This window comes from Neophocaena asiaeorientalis, unplaced genomic scaffold (genome assembly GCF_003031525.2).
Source record: "Neophocaena asiaeorientalis asiaeorientalis breed wild unplaced genomic scaffold, Neophocaena_asiaeorientalis_V1.1 scaffold388, whole genome shotgun sequence".
Classification (NCBI taxonomy): Eukaryota; Metazoa; Chordata; class Mammalia; order Artiodactyla; family Phocoenidae; genus Neophocaena; species Neophocaena asiaeorientalis.
This window is the reverse complement of record NW_020172738.1, coordinates 2,183,684-2,205,845: the sequence shown is the minus strand read 5'-3', so window position 1 is coordinate 2,205,845 and position 22,162 is coordinate 2,183,684. Positions and strand designations below refer to the sequence as shown.

The following is a 22,162-nucleotide window of genomic DNA, read 5'->3' as shown; positions in this document are numbered from 1 at the left end:
CAGCGGCCACGGCTCACGGGCCCAGCCGCTCCGCGGCAGGCGGACTCTCAACCACTGCGCCACCAGGGAAGTCCCTGTCCTGAAATTCTTAATGGCTTGTAAACAAGGGTCCCCCTAATTTCTTTTTCCCTGGGTCCCACAAATTGTGTAGCTGGGTGTGTGTGAGAGTGAAAATGATAAAACTTTTTTTTAATTTTCATTTTTTTATTGAAGTATAGTTGATTTATAATGGTTCAGATGTACAGCAAAGTGATTCAGTTATATATATATATATATATATATATATACATATATATTCTTTTTCAGATTCTTTTCCATTATAGGTTATTACAAGATATTGAATATAGCTCCCTTTGCTATACAGTAGGTCCTTGTTGTTTATCTACTTTATATATAGTAATGTATATCTGTTAATCCCAAACTCCAAATTTAGAAAATGATAAAACTTTTAGAAGAAAATATGGAAGAAAAATCTTTGTGACTTTGGGTTAGCCAAAAAGGTAGTTGGAACACAAAAGCATGATTCATAAAATAATATGTTGATAAATCAGAGTTCACAAAACTTAAATCTTTTGTGCTTCAAAAGACACCATTAAGAAAATAAAAGACTAATCCCAGTCTGGAAGAAAATATTAACCAATCATATTTGTAATGAACAGCTGCACCTGGATATGTAAAGAATTCTTACAACTCAATAATTAGACAAGCAGTCCAATTAAAAGATGGGCCAATGGTTTGAATAGATATTTCTCCATGGAGCCATATGGAAGGTAATAAACATGTGAAATGCTCAACATCATTAGCCATTAGGGAAAAAAGCAAATTAAAATCAAAACAAAATACCAATGTATACCCACTGGATTGGCTACAATCAAAGACATAAAGGGTTAGCAAGATAGTGGAAAAGCTAGAGCCCTTACATTCCTAGTGGTAGGAATGTAAAATGGTTCTTTGGAAGCACTGTAAAACAGTTTCTTAAAAAGCTAAAATAATGTTATCATATGACCCAATAATTCCACTCCTAGGTAGCTATGTAGAAATAAAAACATATGTCCACAAAAAGACTTGTATGCAAATATTCATGGCAGCATGTTCCATAATAGCCAAAAGTGGAAACAATCCAAATGTCCATTACTAGTGAATGGATAAATAAAATGTGATAATTCCACCCAATGGAATACTATTCAGCAATAAAAAGGAATGAAATACTAATACATGAGGCAACATGGATGAAACCTGAAGACATTATGCTCAGTGAAAAAAGTTAGTTGCAAAAGACCATGTAATCTTTGCTTTCATCTATATGAAAGGTCCAGAAAAAGGAAATATACAGAGACAGGTAGTAGAGTAGTGGTTGCCTGGGGCTGGGGAATAGAAACAGGAATCAACAGCAAATAGCCATGAGCAAACTTTCTGGGGTAATAAAAATGTTCTAAGTTTGGATTGTGTTCATGATTGCAGAACTCTGTACATTAACTAAAAATCATTGAATTGTAAACTTAGAACAGCCAAATTTTATGGTCTATAAATTTTAACTCATTAAAAAATTTTTAATAAAAACAGGGGTAAGTGTGTTAGCTGAATAGACTCAGTTGAAGTAAGGTTAGTTAGAAGAACTGGAAAATGTGAAAAAATTAAGATATACTGCATAATCTGATGTTTCAACATTCTGCCAATGGAATTCCAGAAGAAGAGAAAGAATGAGAACGAGGACATCAAATAAAAAGAGGGTAAAAAAAAAAAAAAAAAAGAGGGTAAAAAAAAAAAAAAAAAAGAGGGTAAAACAATTCTCAGAATGGAAGCTAGAACTTTAGACTCAAAAGTCCCATCATTAAAGAGAATGAATTTCTAAATCCCATACCTCGGATTTCACCATTCTAGTGAAAATCTAGAATATCGCAGATAACAAACAAATCATAAAGTTTCCAGAAAGTAAAAGCAATGGACATACAAGGAATGAAAACCTGATGGAAGCTGCAATTTTCATATGTGACACTGAACACAGGAAGACAATGAAGGAAAATGTTCTAATTTTTAAGTGAAAAATAATTTTGAACCTTAATTCTAAACATACACAAGTACTCATGCATGTATGAAAGTAAAATGAAGATATTTTCAGACCACAAAGACTCAGAAAGTTTATGATGGGAATAGGAAAAGAGAGGACAGAAATAATATCAAGTTTCAGTTTTTAGCTTGAGAAAAGATACCAAATAACTCCTGACATTGAGGGAATAATATACACCTGTTTGTTTATTAAAAATTCAACTGGGGCTTCCCTGGTGGCGCAGTGGTTGAGAGTCCACCTGCCAATGCAGGGGACACGGGTTTGTGCCCCGGTCCAGGAGGATCCCGCATGCCACGGAGCAGCTGGGCCCGTGAGCCATGGCCGCTGAGCCTGCGCGTCTGGAGCCTGTGCTCCACAACGGGAGAGGCCACAACAGTGAGAGGCCCGCGTACTGCAAAAACAAAAAACAAAAAAAAGAGTATGTGGAATACACTTATAATGGAATATTATTCAGACTTTGTTGCTTGCCATTTTATTTTTTTTAATTTTTATTTTATATTGGAGTATAGTTGATTTACAATGTTGTGTTAGTTTTAGGTATACAGCAATATGATTCAGTTATACATACACATGTATCTATTCTTCTTCAAATTCTTTTCCCATTTAGCTTATTATAGAATATTTAGCAGAGTTCCCTGTGCTATACAGTAGAGCCTTGTTGGTTATCTATTTTAAATACCGGAGTGTGTATATGTCAATCCCAAACTCCCAGTTTATCCCTCCCCCCACCTTGCCCCTTTGGAAACCATAAGTTTGTTTTCTAAGTCTGTGAGTGTGCTTCTGTTTTGTTAATAAGTTCATTTGTATCATATTTTTTAGATTCTGCATATAAGCAATATCATATTTGTTTTCCTCTGTCTGATTTACTTCACTTAGTGTGATAATCTCCGGATCCATCCATGTTGCTGCAAATGGCATTATTTCATTCTTATTAATGGCTGAGTAATATTCCGTTGTATATATGTACTACATCTTCTTTATCCGTTTTTCTGTTGATGGACATTTAGGTTGCTTCCCTGTCCTGGCTATTGTAAATAGTGCTGCAGTGAACGTTGGGGTGCGTGTATCTTTTTGAATCATGGTTTTCGCAGGATAAATGCCCAGGAGTGGGATTGCTGGGTCATATTTTTATGTTCTATTAGTTAGTTCTATTTTTAGTGTTTTAAGGAACCTCCATACTGTTCTCCATAGTGGCTGGATCAATTTACATTCCCACCAACAGTGCAAGAGGGTTCCCTTTTCTCCACACCCTCTCCATCATTTATTGTTTGTAGAGTTTTTGATGATGGTTCTTCTGACTGTCGTGAGGTGATACCTCATTGTAGTTTTGATTTGCATCTCTCTAATAATTTCTAATGTTGAACAGATTTTCATATTCTTGGCCATCTGTATGTTTTCTTTGGAGAAATGTCTACTTAGGTCTTCTGCCCATTTTTGGATTGGGTTGTTTGTTTTTGTAATATTCAGCTGCATGAGTTGTTTATATATTTTGGAGATTAATTCTTTGTCCATTGATTCTTTTGCAAATACTTTTTCCCACTCTGAGGGTTGTCTTTTCATCTTGTTTGTAGTTTTCTTTGCTTTGCAAAAGCTTTTAAGTTTCATTAGGTTATATTTGTTTATTTTTGTTTTTATTTCCATTACTCTAGAGGTGGATCAAAAAAGATCTTGCTGTGATTTATGTCAAAGAGTGTTCTTCCTATGTTTTCCTCTAAAAGTTTTATAGTGTCCAGTCTTACATTAAGTTCTCTGATCCATTTTGAGTTTATTTTTGTTTATGGTGTTAGGGAGTGTTCTAATTTCATTCTTTTATATGTAGTTGTCCAGTTTTCACAGCATCACTTATTGAAGAGACTGTCTTTTCTCCATAGTATATCCTTGCCTCCTTTGTCATAGATTAGTTGACCATATGTGTGTGGGTTTATCTCTGGGCTTTCTATCAGGTTCCATTGACCTATATTTCTGTTTTTGTGCCAGTACCATACTGTCTTAATTACTGTAGCTTTGTAGTATAGTCTGAAGTCAGGGAGTCTGATTCCTCCAGCTTCATTTTTTTCCTTCAAGTCTGCTTTGGATATTCAGGGTCTTTTGTGTCTCCATACAAATTTTGAGATTTTTTTGTTCTAGTTCTGAAAAAAATGGCATTCATAATTTGATAGGGATTTCACTGAAAGTGTAGATTGCTTTGGGTAGTATACTCATTTTCACAATATTGATTCTTCCAATCCAGTAACATGGTATATCTCTCCATCTGTTTGTATCATCTTTAATTTCTTTCATCATTGTCTTATAGTTTTCTGCATGCAGGTCTTTTGTCTCCCTAGGTAGGTTTATTCCTAGGTATTTTATTCTTTTTGTTGCAATGGTAAATGGGAGTGTTTCCCTAATTTCTCTTTCAGATTTTTCATCATTAGTGCACAGGAATGCAGGAGATTTCTGTGCCTTAATTTTGTATCCTGCAACTTTACGAAATTCACTGATTAGCTCTAGTAGTTTTCTGGTGGCATCTTTAGGATTCTCTGTGTATAGTATCATGTCATCTGAAAACAGTGACAGTTTTACTTCTTCTTTTCCAATTTGTATTCCTTTTATTTCTTTTTCTTCTCTGATTGCTGTGGCTAGGACTTCCAAAACTATGTTGAATAATAGTGGTGAGAGTGGACATCCTTAACTTCTTCCTGATCTTAGAGGAAATGCTTTCAGTTTTTCACCATTGAGAATGATGTTTGCTGTGGGTTTGTCGTATATGGCCTTTATTATGTTGAAGTAGGTTCCCCCTATGCCCACTTTCTGGAGAGTTTTTATCATAAATGGGTGTTGAATTTTGTCAAAAGCTTTTTCTGCATTTATCGAGATGATCATATGGTTTTTATTCTTCAATTTGTTATTATGGTGTATCACGTTGATTGATTTGCGTATACTGAAGAATCCTTGCATCCCTCAGATAAATTCCACTTGATCATGGTGTATGATGCTTTTAATGTGTTGCTGGATTCTGTTTGCTAGTATTATGTTGAGTATTTGTGCATCCATATTCATCAGTGATATTGGTCTGTAATTTTCTTTTTTTGTAGTATCTTTGTCTGGTTTTGGTATCAGGGTGATGGTGGCCTCATAGAATCAGTTTGGGAGTATTCCTTCCTCTGCAATTTTTTGGAGGAGTTTGAGAAGGATGGTTGTTAGCTCTTCTCTAAATGTTTGATAGAATTCACCTGTGAAGCCATCTGGTCCCGGGGTTTTTTTGTTGGAAGATTTTTAATCACTGTTTCAATTTCATTAGTTGTGATTGGTCTGTTCATATTTTCTATTGCTTTGTGGTTCCATCTTGGAAGGTTATACTTTTCTAAAATTTGTCCATTTCTTCCAGGTTGTCCATTTTATTGGCATAGAGTTGCTTGTAGTAGTCTCTTAGGATGCTTTCTATTTCTGTGGTGTCTGTTGTAACTTCTCCTTTTTCATTTCTAATTTTATTGATTTGAGTCCTCTCCCTCTTTTTTTTGATGAGTCTGGCTAATGGTTTATCAATTTTGTTTATCTTCTCAAAGAACCAGCTTTTAGTTTTATTGATCTTTGCTATTGTTTTCTTTGTTTCAATTTCATTTATTTCTGCTCTGATCTTTATGATTTCTTTCCTTCTGCTAATTTTGGGTTTTGTTTGTCCTTCTTTCTCTAGTTCCTTTAGGTGTAAAGTTAGATTGTTTGAGATTTTTCTTGTTTCTTGAGGTAGGCTTGTATTGCTATAAACTTCCCTCTTAGAACTGCTTTTGCTGCATCCCATAGGTTTTGGGTCATCGTGTTTTCATTGTCATTTGTTTCTAGGCATTTTTTGATTTCTTCAGTGATCTCTTGGTTATTTAGTAACATATTGTTTAGCCTCCACGTGTTTGTGTGTTTTACATTTTTTCCCCTGTAATTGATTTCTAATCTCATAACATTGTGGTCAGAAAAGATGCTTGATATGATTTCAATTTTCTTAAATTTACTGAGGCTTGATGTGACCCAAGATGTGATTTATCCTGGAGAATGCTCCATATGCACTTGAGAAGAAAGTGTAATCTGCTGTTTTTGGATGGAATGTCCTATGAATATCAATTAAATCTATCTGGTCTATTGTGTCATTTAAAGGTTGGTTTCCTTATTAATTTTCTGTTTGGATGATGTGTCCATTGGTGTAAGTGAGGTGTTAAAGTCCCCCACTATTATTGTGTTACTGATGACTTCCTCTTTTATGGGAGTTAACAGTTGCCTTATGTATTGTGGTGCTCCTATGTCGGGTGCATATATATTTATAATTGTTATATCTTCTTGAATTGATCCCTTGATCATTATGTTGTGTCCTCCCTTGTCTCTTGTAACATTCTTTTTTTAAGTCTATTTTATCTGATATGAGTATTGGTACTCCAGCTTTCTTCTGATTTCCATTTGCATGGAATATCTTCTTCCATCCCCTCACTTTCAGTCTGTATGTGTCCCTAGGTCTGAAGTGGGTTTCTTGTAGACAGCATATAGATGGGTCTTGTTTTTGTAGCCATCCAATGAGCCATGTCTTTTGGTTGGAGCATTTAATCCATTCACGTTTAAGGTAATTATTGATATGTGTGTTCCTATTACCATTTTCTTAATTGTTAAAGGTTTGTTTCTGTAGGTCCTTTTCTTCTCTTGTTTCCCACTAAGAGAAGTTCCTTTAGCATTTACTGTAGAGCTGGTTTGGTCGTGCTGAATTCTCTTAGCTTTTGCTTGTCTGTAAAGCTCTTGATTTCTCCATCAGATCTGAATGAGATCCTTGCCGCTAGAGTAATCTTGTTTGTAGGTTCTTCGCTTTCATCACTTGAAATATGTCTACCACTCCCTTCTGGCTTGTAGAGTTTCTGCTGAGAAATCAGCTGTTAACCTTATGGAATTTCCCTTGTACCTTATTTGTCATTTTTCCCTTGCTAATTTCAATAATTTTTTGTGGTCTTTTTTTTTTGCCAATTTAATTACTATGTGTCTCGGCGTGTTTCTCCTTGGGTTTATCCTGTTAGGGACTCTCTGCACTTCCTGGACTTGGGTGGCTATTTCCTTTCCCATGTTAGGGAAGTTTTCGACTATAATCTCTTGAAATATTTTCTCTGGTCCTTTCTCTCTCTCTTCTCCTTCTGGACCCCCTATAATGTGAATGCTGTTGCGTTTAATGTTGTCCCAGAGGTCTCTTAGGCTGTCTTCATTTCTTTTCATTCTTTTTTCTTTATTCTGTTCCGCAGCAGTGAATTCCACCATTCTATCTTCCAGGTTACTTATCTGTTCTTCTGCCTCAGTTATTTTGCTATGGATTCCTTCTAGTGTATTTTTCATTTCAGTTATTGTATTGTTCATCTCTGTTTGTTCTTTAATTATTCTAGGCCTTTGTTAAACATTTCTTGCATCTTCTCGACCTTTGCCTCCATTCCTTTTCCTATGTCCTGGATCATCTTCAGTATCATTACTCTGAATTATTTTTCTGGAAGGTTGCCTATCTCCACTTCATTTAGTTGTTTTTCTAGGGTTTTATTTTGTTCCTTCATCTGGTACATAGTCCTCTGCCTTTTCATCTTGTCTATCTTTCTGTGAATGTGGTTTTTGTTCCACAGGCTGCAGGGTTGTTCTTTTTGCTTCTTCTGTCTGCCCTCCGGTGGATAGGCTGTCTAAGAGGCTTGTGCAAGTTTCCTGATGGGAGGCACTGGTGGTGGGTAGAGCTAGCTGTTGCTCTGCTGGACAGAGCTCAGTAAAACTTTAATCCACTTGTATGCTGATGGATAGGGCTGGGTTCCCTCCCTGTTGGTTGTTTGGCCTGAGGTGACCCAACACTGGAGCCTACAGGGGCTCTTTGGTGGAGCTAATGGCGGACTCTGGGAGGGCTCACACCAAGGAGTACTTCCCAGATCTTCTCCTGCCAGTGTCCTTGTCCTCGTGGTGAACCACAGCCACCCCCCGCCTCTGCAGGAGACCTTGCAACACTAGCAGGTAGGTCTGATTCAGTCTCCTATGGGGTCACTGCTCCTTCCCCTGGGTCCTGATGCGTACACTACCTTGTATATGCCCGCCAAGAGTGGAGTCTCTCTTCCCCCCAGTCCTGTCAAAGTCCTGCAATCAAATCCTCCTAGCCTTCAAAGTCTAATTCTCTAGGAATTCTTCCTCCCATTGCCAGACCCCCAGGTTGGGAAGCCTGACGTGGGGCTCAGAACATTCAGTCCAGTGGGTGGACTTCTGTGGTATAAATGTTCTCCAATCTGTGAGTCACTCACCCAGCAGTAATGGGATTTGATTTTACTGTTTTTGCACCCCTCCTACCATCTCATTGTGGCTTCTCCTTTGTCTTTGGATGTGGAATATCTTTTTTGGTGAGTTCCAGTATCTTCCTGTTCATGATTGTCCAGCAGGTAGCTGTGATTCCGGTGCTCTCACCACTTACTGACCCTTGAGGCTTGTGGTTTTTATCTTAGTCCTTGTTTTGTTTTATAAAACTCTGTGTGGTTTATTTTCTTTAACGTGCAGCCTATTTAGCATCTACTGATTATAACTTATTGAGACTTCATTTATGGTCAAGATTATATCTGTATTGTATGCATTTAAAGGACATTGAGAGAAAATTTTCTCTGTTTTTAGGTCACAAGATCAAATAATAAATCTTTCTTGCGAATTTTTCCAGAGCCTGTATATTTTGATCATTTTTTGAATATGTGAAGAGTCAAACACTAGAGGTGAATTGTTTCTCAATATTCATAAAACATTAGCCCCATTATTTGTTCTTTGAATTTTGCTTTGAGATGAGTATAAATACCCTTATTTTTTATTTTGTTTATATCTGAATACCATAACTTGCCTATCTTTGATTTTAACAATTTTTTTGTCACTTTGTCTTTCTTGTGTCTCTTATTGGATTCTATTTTTTTTTTTTGCGGTACGCAGGCCTCCCACTGCCGTGTCCTCTCCCATTGCGGAGCACAGGCTCCGGACGCGCAGGCTCAGCAGCCATGGCTCCCGGGCCCACCCGCTCCGCGGCATGTGGGATCCTCCCGGACCGGGGCACGAACCCGTGTGCCCTGCATCGGCAGGTGGACTCTCAACCACTGTGCCACCAGGGAAGCCCTGGATTCTATTTTTAATCCTGTGCCTTTTGATACCATTATTTTTTCATTTACATTTAGTGTTTTTAATATTGTATTTTTCATACTTTTTTTTCTGTTAGTTATTAAATTCCTATCAGTTTCCTTGATTTTTTACTCTCTAAAGATGCAAGCTCTATTTCCTTTTTATATTACTTTTTAGTGTTTCATAAGGTTTTATTAGAGTCTGATTTCACTCAACCAGTGGTTATTTTCAACTTTTCAAAATAATTTTTAATCTATGTTTCTGTATTTTTTAGTGGTGAATTTGAAACCATATTGTTCAAATTTCATGTTTAAAAGAAATAATTTAATAAGAATTTTCCTTTACCACTAAGCTCAACACTGTTTATATAATTTGAAATTTTATATCAAAGTAGTTACTATTATATTATTTTTCAAAATAAAATTCTTCTCTCTCTAGAGTAATTTTCTGCATATACATTCTGTATATATTTTGTTAGATTCATACCTAAGTATTTAATATTTTTGGTGCTATTGTAAATGTTATTGTCTTAATGCATTTCAAATTCCGAGTTTTCAGTGCTGGTATATACAAAAGCAGTTGATCTTTGTATGTTAGCCTAGTGTCCAGCAACCTCTCTATACTTAACTATTAGTTCCAGATTTTGTGTGCATGTGAATTTTTGGGATTTTCTACATAAAGAGTCATGTTATCTGCGAACAAAGATAGTTTTATTCCTTCCCAAACTCTGTACATTAAATTTCCTTTTCTCCTTTTTTTGCACTAGCTGTGCCTTCTAGTACAGTGTTGAATAGGAATAGTGAAAGAGGACATCTTTGCCTTGTTTCTGATCCTAGGAGGAAAGTGTGCAGGTTTTCAACAGTAAGTATGATACTAGCTATAGATGTTTTAATAGATATTCTTTCTCATTTTGAAGATGTTCCTCTCTATTTCTAGTTTTCTAGGGGTTTTTACATGAAAAAGTGATGGAATTTGTTAAATGACTTTTCCACATCAGTTGATATGATCATCCAAACTTTTTTCTTTTACATGTTGATATGGTGGATTACACTGATTGATTTCAAATATTGAACCAGGCTTGCATATCTGGAATAAGTTACACTTGGTCATGCTTTATATTTTTTTACACTTTTGGATGCAATTTACTAATATTTTCTTGAAGATTTTTACATCTATATTCATGAGAGATATTGATCTGTAGTTTGTCTTTACCTGCTTTGGGTATTACAGTAGTGCTGGGCTCATAGAAGGAATTAAGAAGTGTTCTCTCTGCTTCTATTTCTGGGCAAGAATGTGGAGAATGGGTATCATTTCTTCCTTAAATGTTTGGTAGGATTAACCAGTGGAATCCCCTGGGCCTAGTTCTTATTTTTTTCAAAGTTATTAATTACTAATTCAATTTTGTAATGAATATAGGCCTATTCAAACTATCCATTTCTCCTTGTGTGAGTTTTTATAGTTTGTATCTCTCTAGGATTTGGTCAATTTTATTTAAGTTATCAAATTTTGGGGAACAGATTTGTTCAGAGTATTCCTTTGTTATCCTTTTAATATTCATAAAATCAGTTGTGATGATCCTACTTTCACTTCTGATATTGGTAATTTGTGACTTCTTTCTCTTTTTTTCTTTAGTTAGCCTGGGTAGAACTTTATCAATTTTATTGATCTTTTCCAAGAACAAGTTTTAGGTTTTGTGGAATTTTCTCTTTCATTGCTTTTTTTTTTGCGGTATGCAGGCCTCTCACTGTTGTGGCCTCTCCCGTTGTGGAGCACAGGCTCCAGACACGCAGGCTCAGTGGCCATGGCTCATGGACCCAGCCACTCCACAGCACGTTGGATCTTCCCGGACCAGGGCACGAACCCGTGTCCCCTGCATTGGCAGGCAGACTCCCAACCACTGCGTCACCAGAAAAGCCCTCTTTCATTGCTTTTTGCTCTTTTATTTCATTTCTTCTACTGCTTTAAGCTTAAGTTGCTCTTTTTTTTCCACTTTCCAATGGGAGAAACTTATATTATTGATTTTACATCTTTCTTCTTTTCTAATATATACATAATAATATATACATTCAGTGGAATTCATTTCTTTTTAGTCACTGCTTTTTCAGGATCCCACAAATTTCGATAAGTTGTAGTTTAGTTTATTTTCGTTCAGTTCAAAATATTTAAAAATTGCTCTTAAGACTTTTTCTTGAATTTAAGTGTGTATTTTTAAATCTCCATGTATTTGGGGGACTTTCCCACCCCTTTCTGTTATTTATTTGTAGTTTAATTCCTTTTTTCTGAGAACACACTTTTTATGATTTCTATTCTTTTAAACTTAAGATGTGTTTTATGGCCCAGAGTGTATTCTATCTTGGTAAGGGTGATTATTCCATGTGTTCTTGAGGAGTATGTGTATTCTGCTGTGGTCGGATGGAGTATTCTAAAAATGTCAAACAGATCAAGTTGATTGGTAGTGATGTTCAGGTCAACTATATTCTTATGGCTTCTCTACCTGCTTGATCTATAAATGACTAAAAGAGGGCTGTTCATGTATCCAACTGGAATAGTGGATTTGTCTATTTCTATTACTGTTCTATCAATTTTTCCCTTACACAATTTGATGCTGTGTGTTTATCATGTGTAAATACCTCATTAAGCGTTATGTCTTCTTGGAAAAGTGACCCCTTTATCATATGTAATGCTCTCTTTCTCATAATTAATATTTTTTTTTGTCCTGAGTCTTTTTTTATCTGGAAATAATATAGCTACTCTGTTATTTCTTTTGATTAGTGTTGACGTGGTATCTCCTTCTCCATTCTTAACCCATGTCTTCATATTTGTTTTTTCTTATTGACAATATAAGGTTGGGTCTTGTTTTCTCAGTCACTTTGACAATCTCTGTTTTTAATTGGAGTATTCAGGCCATTCACACTGAAAGTAATTATTGATATACTGGATTATATTACCATGTTGGTAACTGTTCTTTATTCATTGTATTTGTTCTTTGTCTCTTTTTTCCCCCTTTTTTTCTGCCTTCTGTAGCTTTAACTTAGCATTTTATATGAGCCCATCTTAGTCTTCTATTAATATATCAATTATACTTCTTTTTAAATGCTTTTGGTGGTTGTCTAGAGATTGCAATACATATTTTATACCACTTCCCCTATAGTACAGGTACCTTATAGCAGACTATTCCCAATTCCCTTCTCCCTTCCCTTATGACATTGTTATCATTCATTGCACTTATTTATATGCTTTAACCATCACCTGTTCCATCTGAGATGTTCATGTTCTCCATCTGTTACTGGACTGCCAACTTGCATCCATTACTGGATCCACTGGTTTCTAATTTTCACATCTTCCTCATTACTGGATTACTTCCCTGTTTTTCCCAAATCCATCATATTGTATTTTCCTAAGAGTAGGTGTGTGCTGTTCAATATTATACATTGACAAAATAAATAAACAAGCTAGAACCACACTAGATGACTTAGAGAATATTTTTTTTTTTGGTGGTATGCGGGCCTCTCACTGTTGTGGCCTCTCCCGTTGCGGAGCACAGGCTCCGGATGCGCAGGCTGAGTGTCCATGGCTCCCGGGCCCAGCCGCTTCGCGGCATGTAGGATCTTCCCGGACCAGGGCACGAACCTGTGTCCCCTGTATCGGCAGGCGGACTCTCAACCACTGCCCCACCAGGGAAGCCCAACTTAGAGAATATTTTGAAAGGTATTAATGTGAAGACAAATTTGATGCAGAAGGCAATTTGTAATTCAAAGAAAATTATAATGTAATATGATGAATAAACCCCCTGCAAGTTATGGGTAGGTTATAGAAATAGGTAGATGGATTTATATGCTTATGGAGAATTTAGGAAAGAATACATGCAAGGTGATTAAAATGGATTATGCAGGAGGAGTGGGCACAGTGATGTGGATGGAAAGGAAAATAATGATTGCATAAAAATTTTAGAGCACGTATAAACTGTATTTTTAAACCTTAAAAATATGTATTGACATATGCATAAAGGAAATAAAGAAAATTTTAGGAAAACACTCAAAATGGATGTTTGTAAAGTAAAATTTCTCAGCCCTACATGTCTGAAGTTGTCCTGATTCACTCTGTATTTTGAAGGGCTAGATCTGTTACTGATGAGATGTCTCAAGCTATTCTTGCCATCATTCCTCCACAAGTGACCAGTTTCTTAATTCTTTCTGGAATATTTTAAGCTCTTCTCTGTTTTTTAGATGTTGGCATTTCATAGTGATATGCCTTGGTTTGGTTCTTTTAAAATTCATTTCTCTAAGTCCTTTTAAAAAAATCCATGTCCTTCTACTCCCTGGTACATATCTCCTTAAATAATTCTCTTGATGTGGTCCTCCTCTACATTTCCTTGCACATCTTTCTTGACTCTAATTAGGTTGCTATTAGACCCCTAAATTAATCTTACTCTCCTATGTTGTCTTTCAAATTTATTCTTCTTTGTTCTTTTAATCTCTTCATTTAATTTTGCGGGAAATTTCCCCAACTTTATTTTACAACCATTTTAGTAAATCTTAGTAAATTTCCAAAAATCAATTTAAAAAAATATCTAATGCCACTATCTCTTTCTCTGATAGTTCTTTTTTCTTTGTAACCAGCGGTGCAATATGTATTCCCAAATCCCTCTAAAAATATTAGAGGTTTTGGGAGTTTCTCCTGTTTCCTACAATATCTCTGTTTCTCCTGGGGCAACTTTTTCTCTTTTTTAATGTTGTTCTTTCTTTCTGATATTGGAGACTTTCTGCAAATGTCTGCTGACCTGTGGTTATCTGCTTCTACTTAAGAGGAAGCTCTGGAAATCAATCAACGTGACTCACTAAATTAAAGAATAAAGAAGGAAAACGATATGAATAGCTCAATAGATGCATTTGATAATATTTAACGTCTGTCCATGATAAAACTCTCAGCAAACTAGCAATAAACAGAAACTTCCTCAGTTGTGTGTGTGTGTGTGTGTGTGTGTGTGTATGACATCATACTTGATGGTGATACTAAATGCATTTTCTCTAACATTGGAAACAAGGCAAGGGATTCCATTCTCACCATTTCTCCTCAACATTGTATTTAAACTCTTAACCAGTGCAACAAGAAAGAAAAAAGAGGGCTTCCCTGGTGGTGCAGTGGTTGAGAGTCCGCCTGCCGGTGCAGGGGACACGGGTTCGTGGCCCGGTCTGGGAGGATCCCACATGCCGCGGAGCTGCTGGGCCCGTGAGCCATGGCCGCTGGGCCTGCGCGTCCAGAGCCTGTGCCCCGCAACGGGAGAGACCACAACGGTGAGAGGCCCGCGTATCGCAAAAAAAAAAAAAAAGAGTTTTATTTGCTGATGACATGATTGTTTTTTTCTATAAAATCCAAAGGAAATCTACAAATATATTACTAGAATACATGAATTTAGGAAGGTCATGAATACATGGTTAATGTTTCTGAAAATCAATTCTATGTTCATACAATTGTTAGAAATAATTTAAAAAGCAATATCATTTGAAGTAGCCCCTCAAACAATAAAATAACTAAGAATAATTTTAATGAAAGAAGTGTATGACTTCTATACTGAAAGCTGTAAACACTTCTGGCAAGATTAAGGAAAAATAAATAAATGGATTAGAGCTCAATATTGTTAAGATGTCACTTTTCACCAAATTTACCAACAAATTCAATGCAAACCTTATAAAACTCTACAACGCGTCTCTTGTAGAAACTGACAAATCCAATTTTAAAAATATGTGGAAAAACAAAAGACCTAGAAAACCCAAGACAATATTTTCCTAATTGACTTCAAAACTTACTATAAGTTGTAGTATTCAAATCAATATACTATTGGCACGAGGATAGACAAACAGATAAATAGTACAGCATAGAAAATCCAGAAATAGATCCATGCTTATACTGTAAATTACTTTTTGAATATTTTCATTAACTTGGGGAAGGCAAAGATTTCTTAAATAGTACACTGAAGTTATTAGCCACAGAAGAAAAAAATGATAGCTTAACCAGGTCAAAAGACATGGTCAAGAAAATGAAAGGCAAACCACAGAATGGAAAAAATATTCATAATGCGTATATTAAACAAAACACTTGTTTCCATAATATATACAAACTCCTACACATCAGTAAATAATAAATGGCAATCTAATAATATAAATGGGCCAAAGACTTGAAAAGACACTTCACAAAAGGAGATTATGAATTGCCAATAAGCATACAGAAGTGTGCTCAATATTATCAGTCATTAAAGAAATACAAATTAAAACTATGTGGGATATCACATTATACATTATAGACTAAAATGGGTCAAACATAGACTTTGAAATACAGTTTGACAGGTTCTAAAACGATTAAACATATTCCTACACAATGACCCAACAATTCCACTCCTAGTTATTTACACAAGAGAAATTAAAACGTCTTGCCACTAAAAAACTTGTACAAGAACAACAGCTTTATTCAAATTAGTCCCAAACTAGAATCCACCCAAGTGTCCATAAACAGGAAAATGAATAAACGGATTATGGTAGGTCCACACAATGGAATACCTTCAACAATAAAAAAGAACAAATTTCTATTCATCCAACAACATGGATGATGAGCAAAAGAAGTCAGACACAGGGGCTTCCCTGGTGGCGCAGTGGTTGAGAGTCTGCCTGCCGATGCAGGGGACACGGGTTCGTGCCCCGGTCTGGGAAGATCCCACATGCCGCGGAGCGGCTGGGCCCGTGAGCCATGGCCGCTGAGCCTGCGCATCCGGAGCCTGTGCTCCTCCACGGGAGAGGGCACAGCAGGGAGAGGCCCGCATAACGCAAAAAAAAAAAAGAAGTCAGACACAAAGCACATGTGTTGTATTATTTTCATGTATATGGAATCCAGGAACAGGCAAAATTAACATATGGTGACAGAAAGGACAGCAATGTTTCCCTCTGAGAGGCTGCCTGGGCACAAGTGGTCAGGAGGCAAGTTGAGGGGTGAAGGGTGTGTTGTTCTGTTCTTCATTTTTCAAATAACACAACAGTCTTCAGCACCATGTCTCCCTTGTGATCTCCACTGCTTCTCCAGGTGCTGCAGGGTACACTGGTTGCTTCTCTGACCTCTGGGAGCATCCTCCACCTACAACAGTAATTAGTGATCCTCTGACCAGTTTTTGTCTTATAGATTTCGGTAGTAATCTCTCATCTGCTCATTGCCCCCTGACATTCTCCTCGTCATTGTGAATCCAATCCCTTCATTAGCATTTTAGTGGGGGGGAGGGGAGGTAATAAAAGAGAAGACAAATGATCCTCTTCAATCTGCAGTCTTTAATCAGAAACTTCTTTATGCAGAATTCAACAAAATAATGTGTCATTTCTTTGATGGTTTTGGGTACTGGTAAGTGACAATAATTTTCTTCTGGTTTGACAAAGAATCCTAATGTCTTCATAACTCTTATGAATACAAAATGTTGATTAAAACATTATCAGAGCAATAAAATAATCACCTAAGAACCAGAATTAAAGGCTGAGGTTTAAAATTACTATCACAGAAAATAGCAGCAATTTCTGAAATTCAGATGTCTAGAAAGATTCACTATATATAACAATAACACAGAAAGATTTATACTAACACAAAGTAGAAGTCCCAGAAGAAATGACTAATAGTCTTGTGAATTTCTCAGTTTATCCGTATCATATTCTTAACCACATCTTATCATTTATGAACTAGTTTTATAATACAAGATGGTATTTCTCTTAACAGTTATAGATCAGAGGAGGGGACACCTTGTTTTATTTTCTCTTAGTTATTAATTAAGAAACATTTTTCAAGGTGAGATTTTTTATTCCATTGTTTTCATTCCTCTGTTTATTCCACCTTGATTTTGTACAAATTTAAAATTTTTTTAATTAAAAAATACACCAGATAAGGGGAGATATCTTTACAATGGTTTTAATTGGGACAGACTGGAATGGACTTTTTCCGTCCTGTGCTTCAGTCTTTCTTAACCTCCTCACTTTCTTCAATTATATCATTGTTTGTTGTTTCAATTCCATTTATTCTGGTCTCTACTGAAACCACTTATTTTATATATGTTGGTTCTTTACAACCTATCCTTTATATATAAAATGTTACAGCCTCCACAAGCATCTTGGAATATTGATGACCGTTTTCACATGGTATTCTTCCTCCCTAGGATATCCATAGAAAATCAGAACACAGACGACGGGCTTACCGAGACTGTATTCAGGCACTTCAAAAGATATAAAGTGGAGATTTCAACTGCAATAAAAAAGACATTTCCTTTCTTTGAGGGTCTTCGTGACCGTGAACTCATCACCAATAAAATGTATGAAGTAAGTGAGGTTTATTATGTCACAATCTGGTAAACTAGCCCCATACTAAGTTATGCTTCGATAACCTGAACACAGAAGTAAGGGCACAAGTAGCTAACTGAGGAGTGTCGTATGAGAAGAAGACCTTTCCAAGTATTTTTGCAATTGTTCAAGTATTGTGATAAGGTAAAAAAGGAGAGGGAGAGTAGAAACAGGCATCACTGGAGACAGTCCTTCTTCTAACTGAAGGGATGGTGCTCATGGTGACCACTGGCATCAAGGTGAGTAGCACTGGAGACAGGCTGTATCAGAAGCAGGTGTGCTCCACAGATGTTTAGTTCCTTGTAGGAATGCACACAGTAGAGCATAAACTAAGAATTAAAAGAATTTTAATGAATTGATGAATAATTTAAATGAGATGATTTAATGAAATAATAATTGACACAGCATTTCTTTTCAATGAACTTCAATTTAAATAGTTAGATCTGAGAACATTAAAACCCACAGGGAATTGATATCCTGTTAGGACAAATTTGGGGGTATATGCTTGCTATTCTTTCTCCAATGGTTTTTTTGGGGGGGATCTTTTTTTTTCCATTTATTTACTTATTTTATTTATGCTATTTCTGGAGTCTTGGAATTTGGGTTAATTTTAGCAATAGGTGTTGTTGGAGCTACAGAGATGCAAGTCTTCTCCTTGCCCTACAAATATGCTTTCCCTGTGGTCAAGTTCACAAAAGGGGAAACTGTCACCTGCCTTCCTTGAGCCCTTCCAGGCCAAGTCAGTCTTGGTGAAGGGGCAGGAGTTGTCCAGTCAACAGAATAGCTGCTCATCACCTGCCAAGTCTATTCCTAAAACATTTGACGAAGCTCTTAGAAGCCTACATATCCATTAACTTTGAACCCAATTTTATTCTTCAGAATTGCTCCTTCTTACATCTAATATAAATGAGGGTGGGGAGATCAGATTCACAAATGGGGATTTCTAAGGAGAAAGGATTTACAGTTCCACTTAGTAGCCATACAAATACACAGAAATTCTAAACCTTTATGTGAAAAGATACATATGTATGGAAATTGGAATACATTAACCATAAAATCTCTTTCTAGGGCTCTTCTGTAACGTGGAAGTCTGTATTTATATTTTCTCCATTCAATATTTTTTAGGACTGTCAAGATTCTTGTAGAAACCTGGTCCCTGTATCGAAAGTGGTTTACAATGTTCTCAATGAGCTGGAGAAGACATTTGACTTGTTGCTTCTGGAAGCTGTGTTCAGTGAGGTCAACCGGCAGGAATATCCTGATTTAAATCACATTTATGAAAGCTTTGTAAGAGGTAATTAGCTTATTATCTACCTTTTGATGTTCAAGGCCAATTTTGTTCAACAAGTATATATTGAGCTTATACCACGAGCCATACATGGTGCTGGGTAGTGGGGATATAACAGTTAACAAAACACATACCATGAGCCTAGTTGAAGCTCATGTTATAATGGCTACAGTACAACACCAACCTGGAGCTCTGCTTAACTAGGCGTTTAGACTCACAGGACAACCAGAGCCACAGTGGCATCCAATTTAAATAGAAGGACAAATGACAGGGCAGCAGTGGTCTACACAGCAGTCCACTGAGTTCACTACCACCCATCTCAAGCTTAGCTGTGGGTGCAGGATCTATCCTGGCTTGGCAACACCAGATCAATGGGAGTCAGTATCCCAACAACCCCAGAATCATAACTTTTAGGGACCCCTAGAGGGACAAGCTGAGTTACAAGAATCACCACACTGAAGGAAGACCCGAGAAGAGTCCATAGATCCCAGTCCACATGTAATTTACCAGTCGCAGGTCATTTTAAGCCCTAAACCCAGGGTTGGCTTAGTAACACAGAAGAAAGGCCACTTTCACCAGATTTCCAGAGTAATGAGCAAGAAAGCTGACTCAATATCAAATCTGCCCTTGAAGGAAAAATGGTTTTTCACTTTTTCTCCTCAAATAATCACAAAAGCTCTTCTCTTCGAGGAACTAGTTTCGGTGCTATACAAAACTAAATCTTGACTTTTTCCTGCGAAGGCATAATTTATACTTTTTAAATGCTGGGGCGACTCACACCTACACTTGCTGCCGTCCACCTGCCCCTGGGGGAGGTTGCTGCCGCCGCCTCCTGGACTCTGCTGTCCCTGAGAGCTCGGGTCAGCGGCCAAAGTTAGAGGCTGGGGACTGTGACCAGGGCGTGACATCTCTCCTATTGCCAGGTCCCCAACTCCATCTCATGTGCTGAAGCCCCCAGTGCCTGCCCACAGGCCTCCTTCAACTCTTCTGGGCTTTGGGCCATTGTTCTCCTCACACCTTCCGCCTGGTTTTGCTGAGGCTTGAAGCCCGTGTCCTGGGGAAGACAAAGCAGCCATGGCTCTCACAGTCCTGTCCATCTCACCCCCTCGAAGGCACTGTCCCAGGAGGTGCTCCTGCCATCAGCTCTGGGGCAGCCCGGGCTCCACTGCCTCCCCTGGTGTCTCCTCCCCGGACTCCTGGCAGGGACCCACCCCCTAGGCTCCCTGGTTTATTTCCTTCCTCCTACGCTTGCTGGGTCACCTAGCTGCAGGGGCCCTGGGCTGGTGTCCTGGCCTCTCCTTGTTGGGGCAGCCTCCTGGGTCCCTGGTCCAGGAGTCGTGGGGACATCCTGCAGTGCTGCCACAGGCACTCCCTGCTTGCGGCTTCAGAGTGTCCTTCTTTGTGGGATCTGGACCACTATGGGAACCCTGTCTAGTAACCCCACCACACGTGTCAGCCCCTCTGCTTGGTCTCTTTTGGAACCGCTCATCCTCCCCAACACAATTAAGCCCAACCCATGTCTTATCTAGTCCCATCTTTATTTTTATTTCTTTTTAATATTTATTTATTTATTTGGCTGCACCAGATCTTAGTTGTGGCACGCTGGATCTTTGAGGCAGCATGCAGGCTCTTTTAGCTGCAAAATGCAGGTTCTTAGTTGCGGCACGCAGATCTAGCTCCCTGACCAGGGATGGGAACCTGGGCCCCCTGCATTGGGAGCTCAGAGTCTTAACCACTGGACCACCAGGGAAGTCCCTAGTCCCATCATTATAGCTCTTGGGCTTTCCTTTTTATGCACACAGATCTCTTTAGGATCCTACCCCTTCTCCAGAGGAAATCTCTCTGTTTCTTCCTTACAGTTTGAACAGTTCAGTAAACACATTTCACTTTCCTTATTTATCTTGACATGTGCTTTCCCCACGATGTGAGGATTATTTTACGTAACTGACAGGATCAGGATGTTTCCACGACTCCTTTATCCTTACATACAAGTGGCTCAGTTCTGGGTGTGGAACATAACAGTTCCCTTGCTGGGGCTTCTCTTCTGTCCAAGGATGATGGGGGAACTTTACCATGAAGATTGGGACCCGCTGAGCTCTGAGTGACCCGAGGGCTAGGAATTTCTAAATTTGTAATTTTGAGATGATGTTCCTGGTCTCTGGTGGAGATCTCTAATTGTCTTCTTCTCTGTCCCTCTCTTCAGCAGTCCACGAGAAAGTTAATCATGAAGAAAGCAATGAAGAAGAGAGGGAGGAGAGGCCTATTCTCCCACTAAGCCTTGAGCAAGGTGATTGAGACAAATACAAAAGCGATTCTCATCTGCTAAGAGGAAAAGGAGAAGGGGAGGTGGGAGTCCGAGTCCTGAGCAAACACTGAGAATCAGGGAAGAAATGTTGAAGGACCATGGAGAAGGTGGCGAGGGGTGTCTATATGAGCATCTAACCAGAGGCTGAGTCCTGGAGAAGTAGCTGTGACAAGAGATTGTTGGCCCAAATACCAAGACAAAGGAAGAGGAACCCAGGGTGTCACTAACCAGATTTAAAGAGAATGACTACCTGGAAGTAATTGTGATTTAGAAAGACTCCTGTAGGAGAAGATCAGTGTAAAGGTGTGAAGGGCTAAGGACTATGGGCCCAAGGTCAACGTCAAAGAGGAGACCCTTGAGGATGGCAGAAGAAGGGACTGATTTAAACGTGGGGGATATTGTTCAAGAGCAGGAATGTTCAAGGAGAAAGGCAGTCATACAGAGACAGAAGCGAGGAAGTGGTAGAGACGTGGAGGAGAGGATGTGGGTATTTGAGAGACAGAGAGGAAGAAAAAGAAGAAGTGAAAGGAGAAAGGGGTCAGGGACACAACAAAAACAACCAAGTTATTAACAGCTCACTTGATTGAACGTTTATTCTGGCAGTTGTGGGATTAGTGCCATTGGATGATGTTATCACTTATGTGCCCATTTTGCAGATAAGGAAGCTGAAATCTAGATAGACCATGTAAATAGTTGTCCTGGGGTCAATGAGCAGCGAGGGACCCAGGCATTCTGAACCCAGAGCCTGTGTTTGCAACCCTGGATACTACCTGGTAACCTAATGGAAAAGACAGAACCATGCAAAAAAAAAAAAAAAAATAGGGAAAGAGGGAAAGATACTGAAAAAGAATCCCAAGGGCTGGAGAAAGTGGAGAATCAGACACCGAATCCTCATGGAAAGGCCAACAAGACCTGCACAGGGAGGGAGTGGAGTAAGAGGGAGTGGGGAAGAGGCAGCAGGACTTTGCAGGAAGTAAGGGAAGGCCACCAGTCAGGGGCAGCTCTGGGGACAAAGGCAAGTTCACTATGAC

At 38.2% G+C, this 22,162-nt stretch overlaps 1 protein-coding gene across 4 annotated transcripts in view; it reads left to right on the top strand.

Moving 5' to 3' along the window:
- SP100 (SP100 nuclear body protein) overlaps window positions 1–22,162 on the top strand; it is an 87,246-nt gene that overhangs the window by 19,048 nt on the left and 46,036 nt on the right. For 3 of the 4 annotated variants that reach the window (XM_024740640.1, XM_024740639.1, XM_024740641.1), the window contains exons 2-4: window positions 17,358–17,517; window positions 18,664–18,832; window positions 21,030–21,113. In XM_024740640.1, coding sequence (XP_024596408.1) covers window positions 17,358–17,517; window positions 18,664–18,832; window positions 21,030–21,113 — 413 coding nt within the window. Of the gene's footprint in view, window positions 1–9,944; window positions 10,040–17,357; window positions 17,518–18,663; window positions 18,833–21,029; window positions 21,114–22,162 lie in introns of all 4 variants that reach the window. The other variant, XM_024740642.1, reaches the window with a different exon arrangement.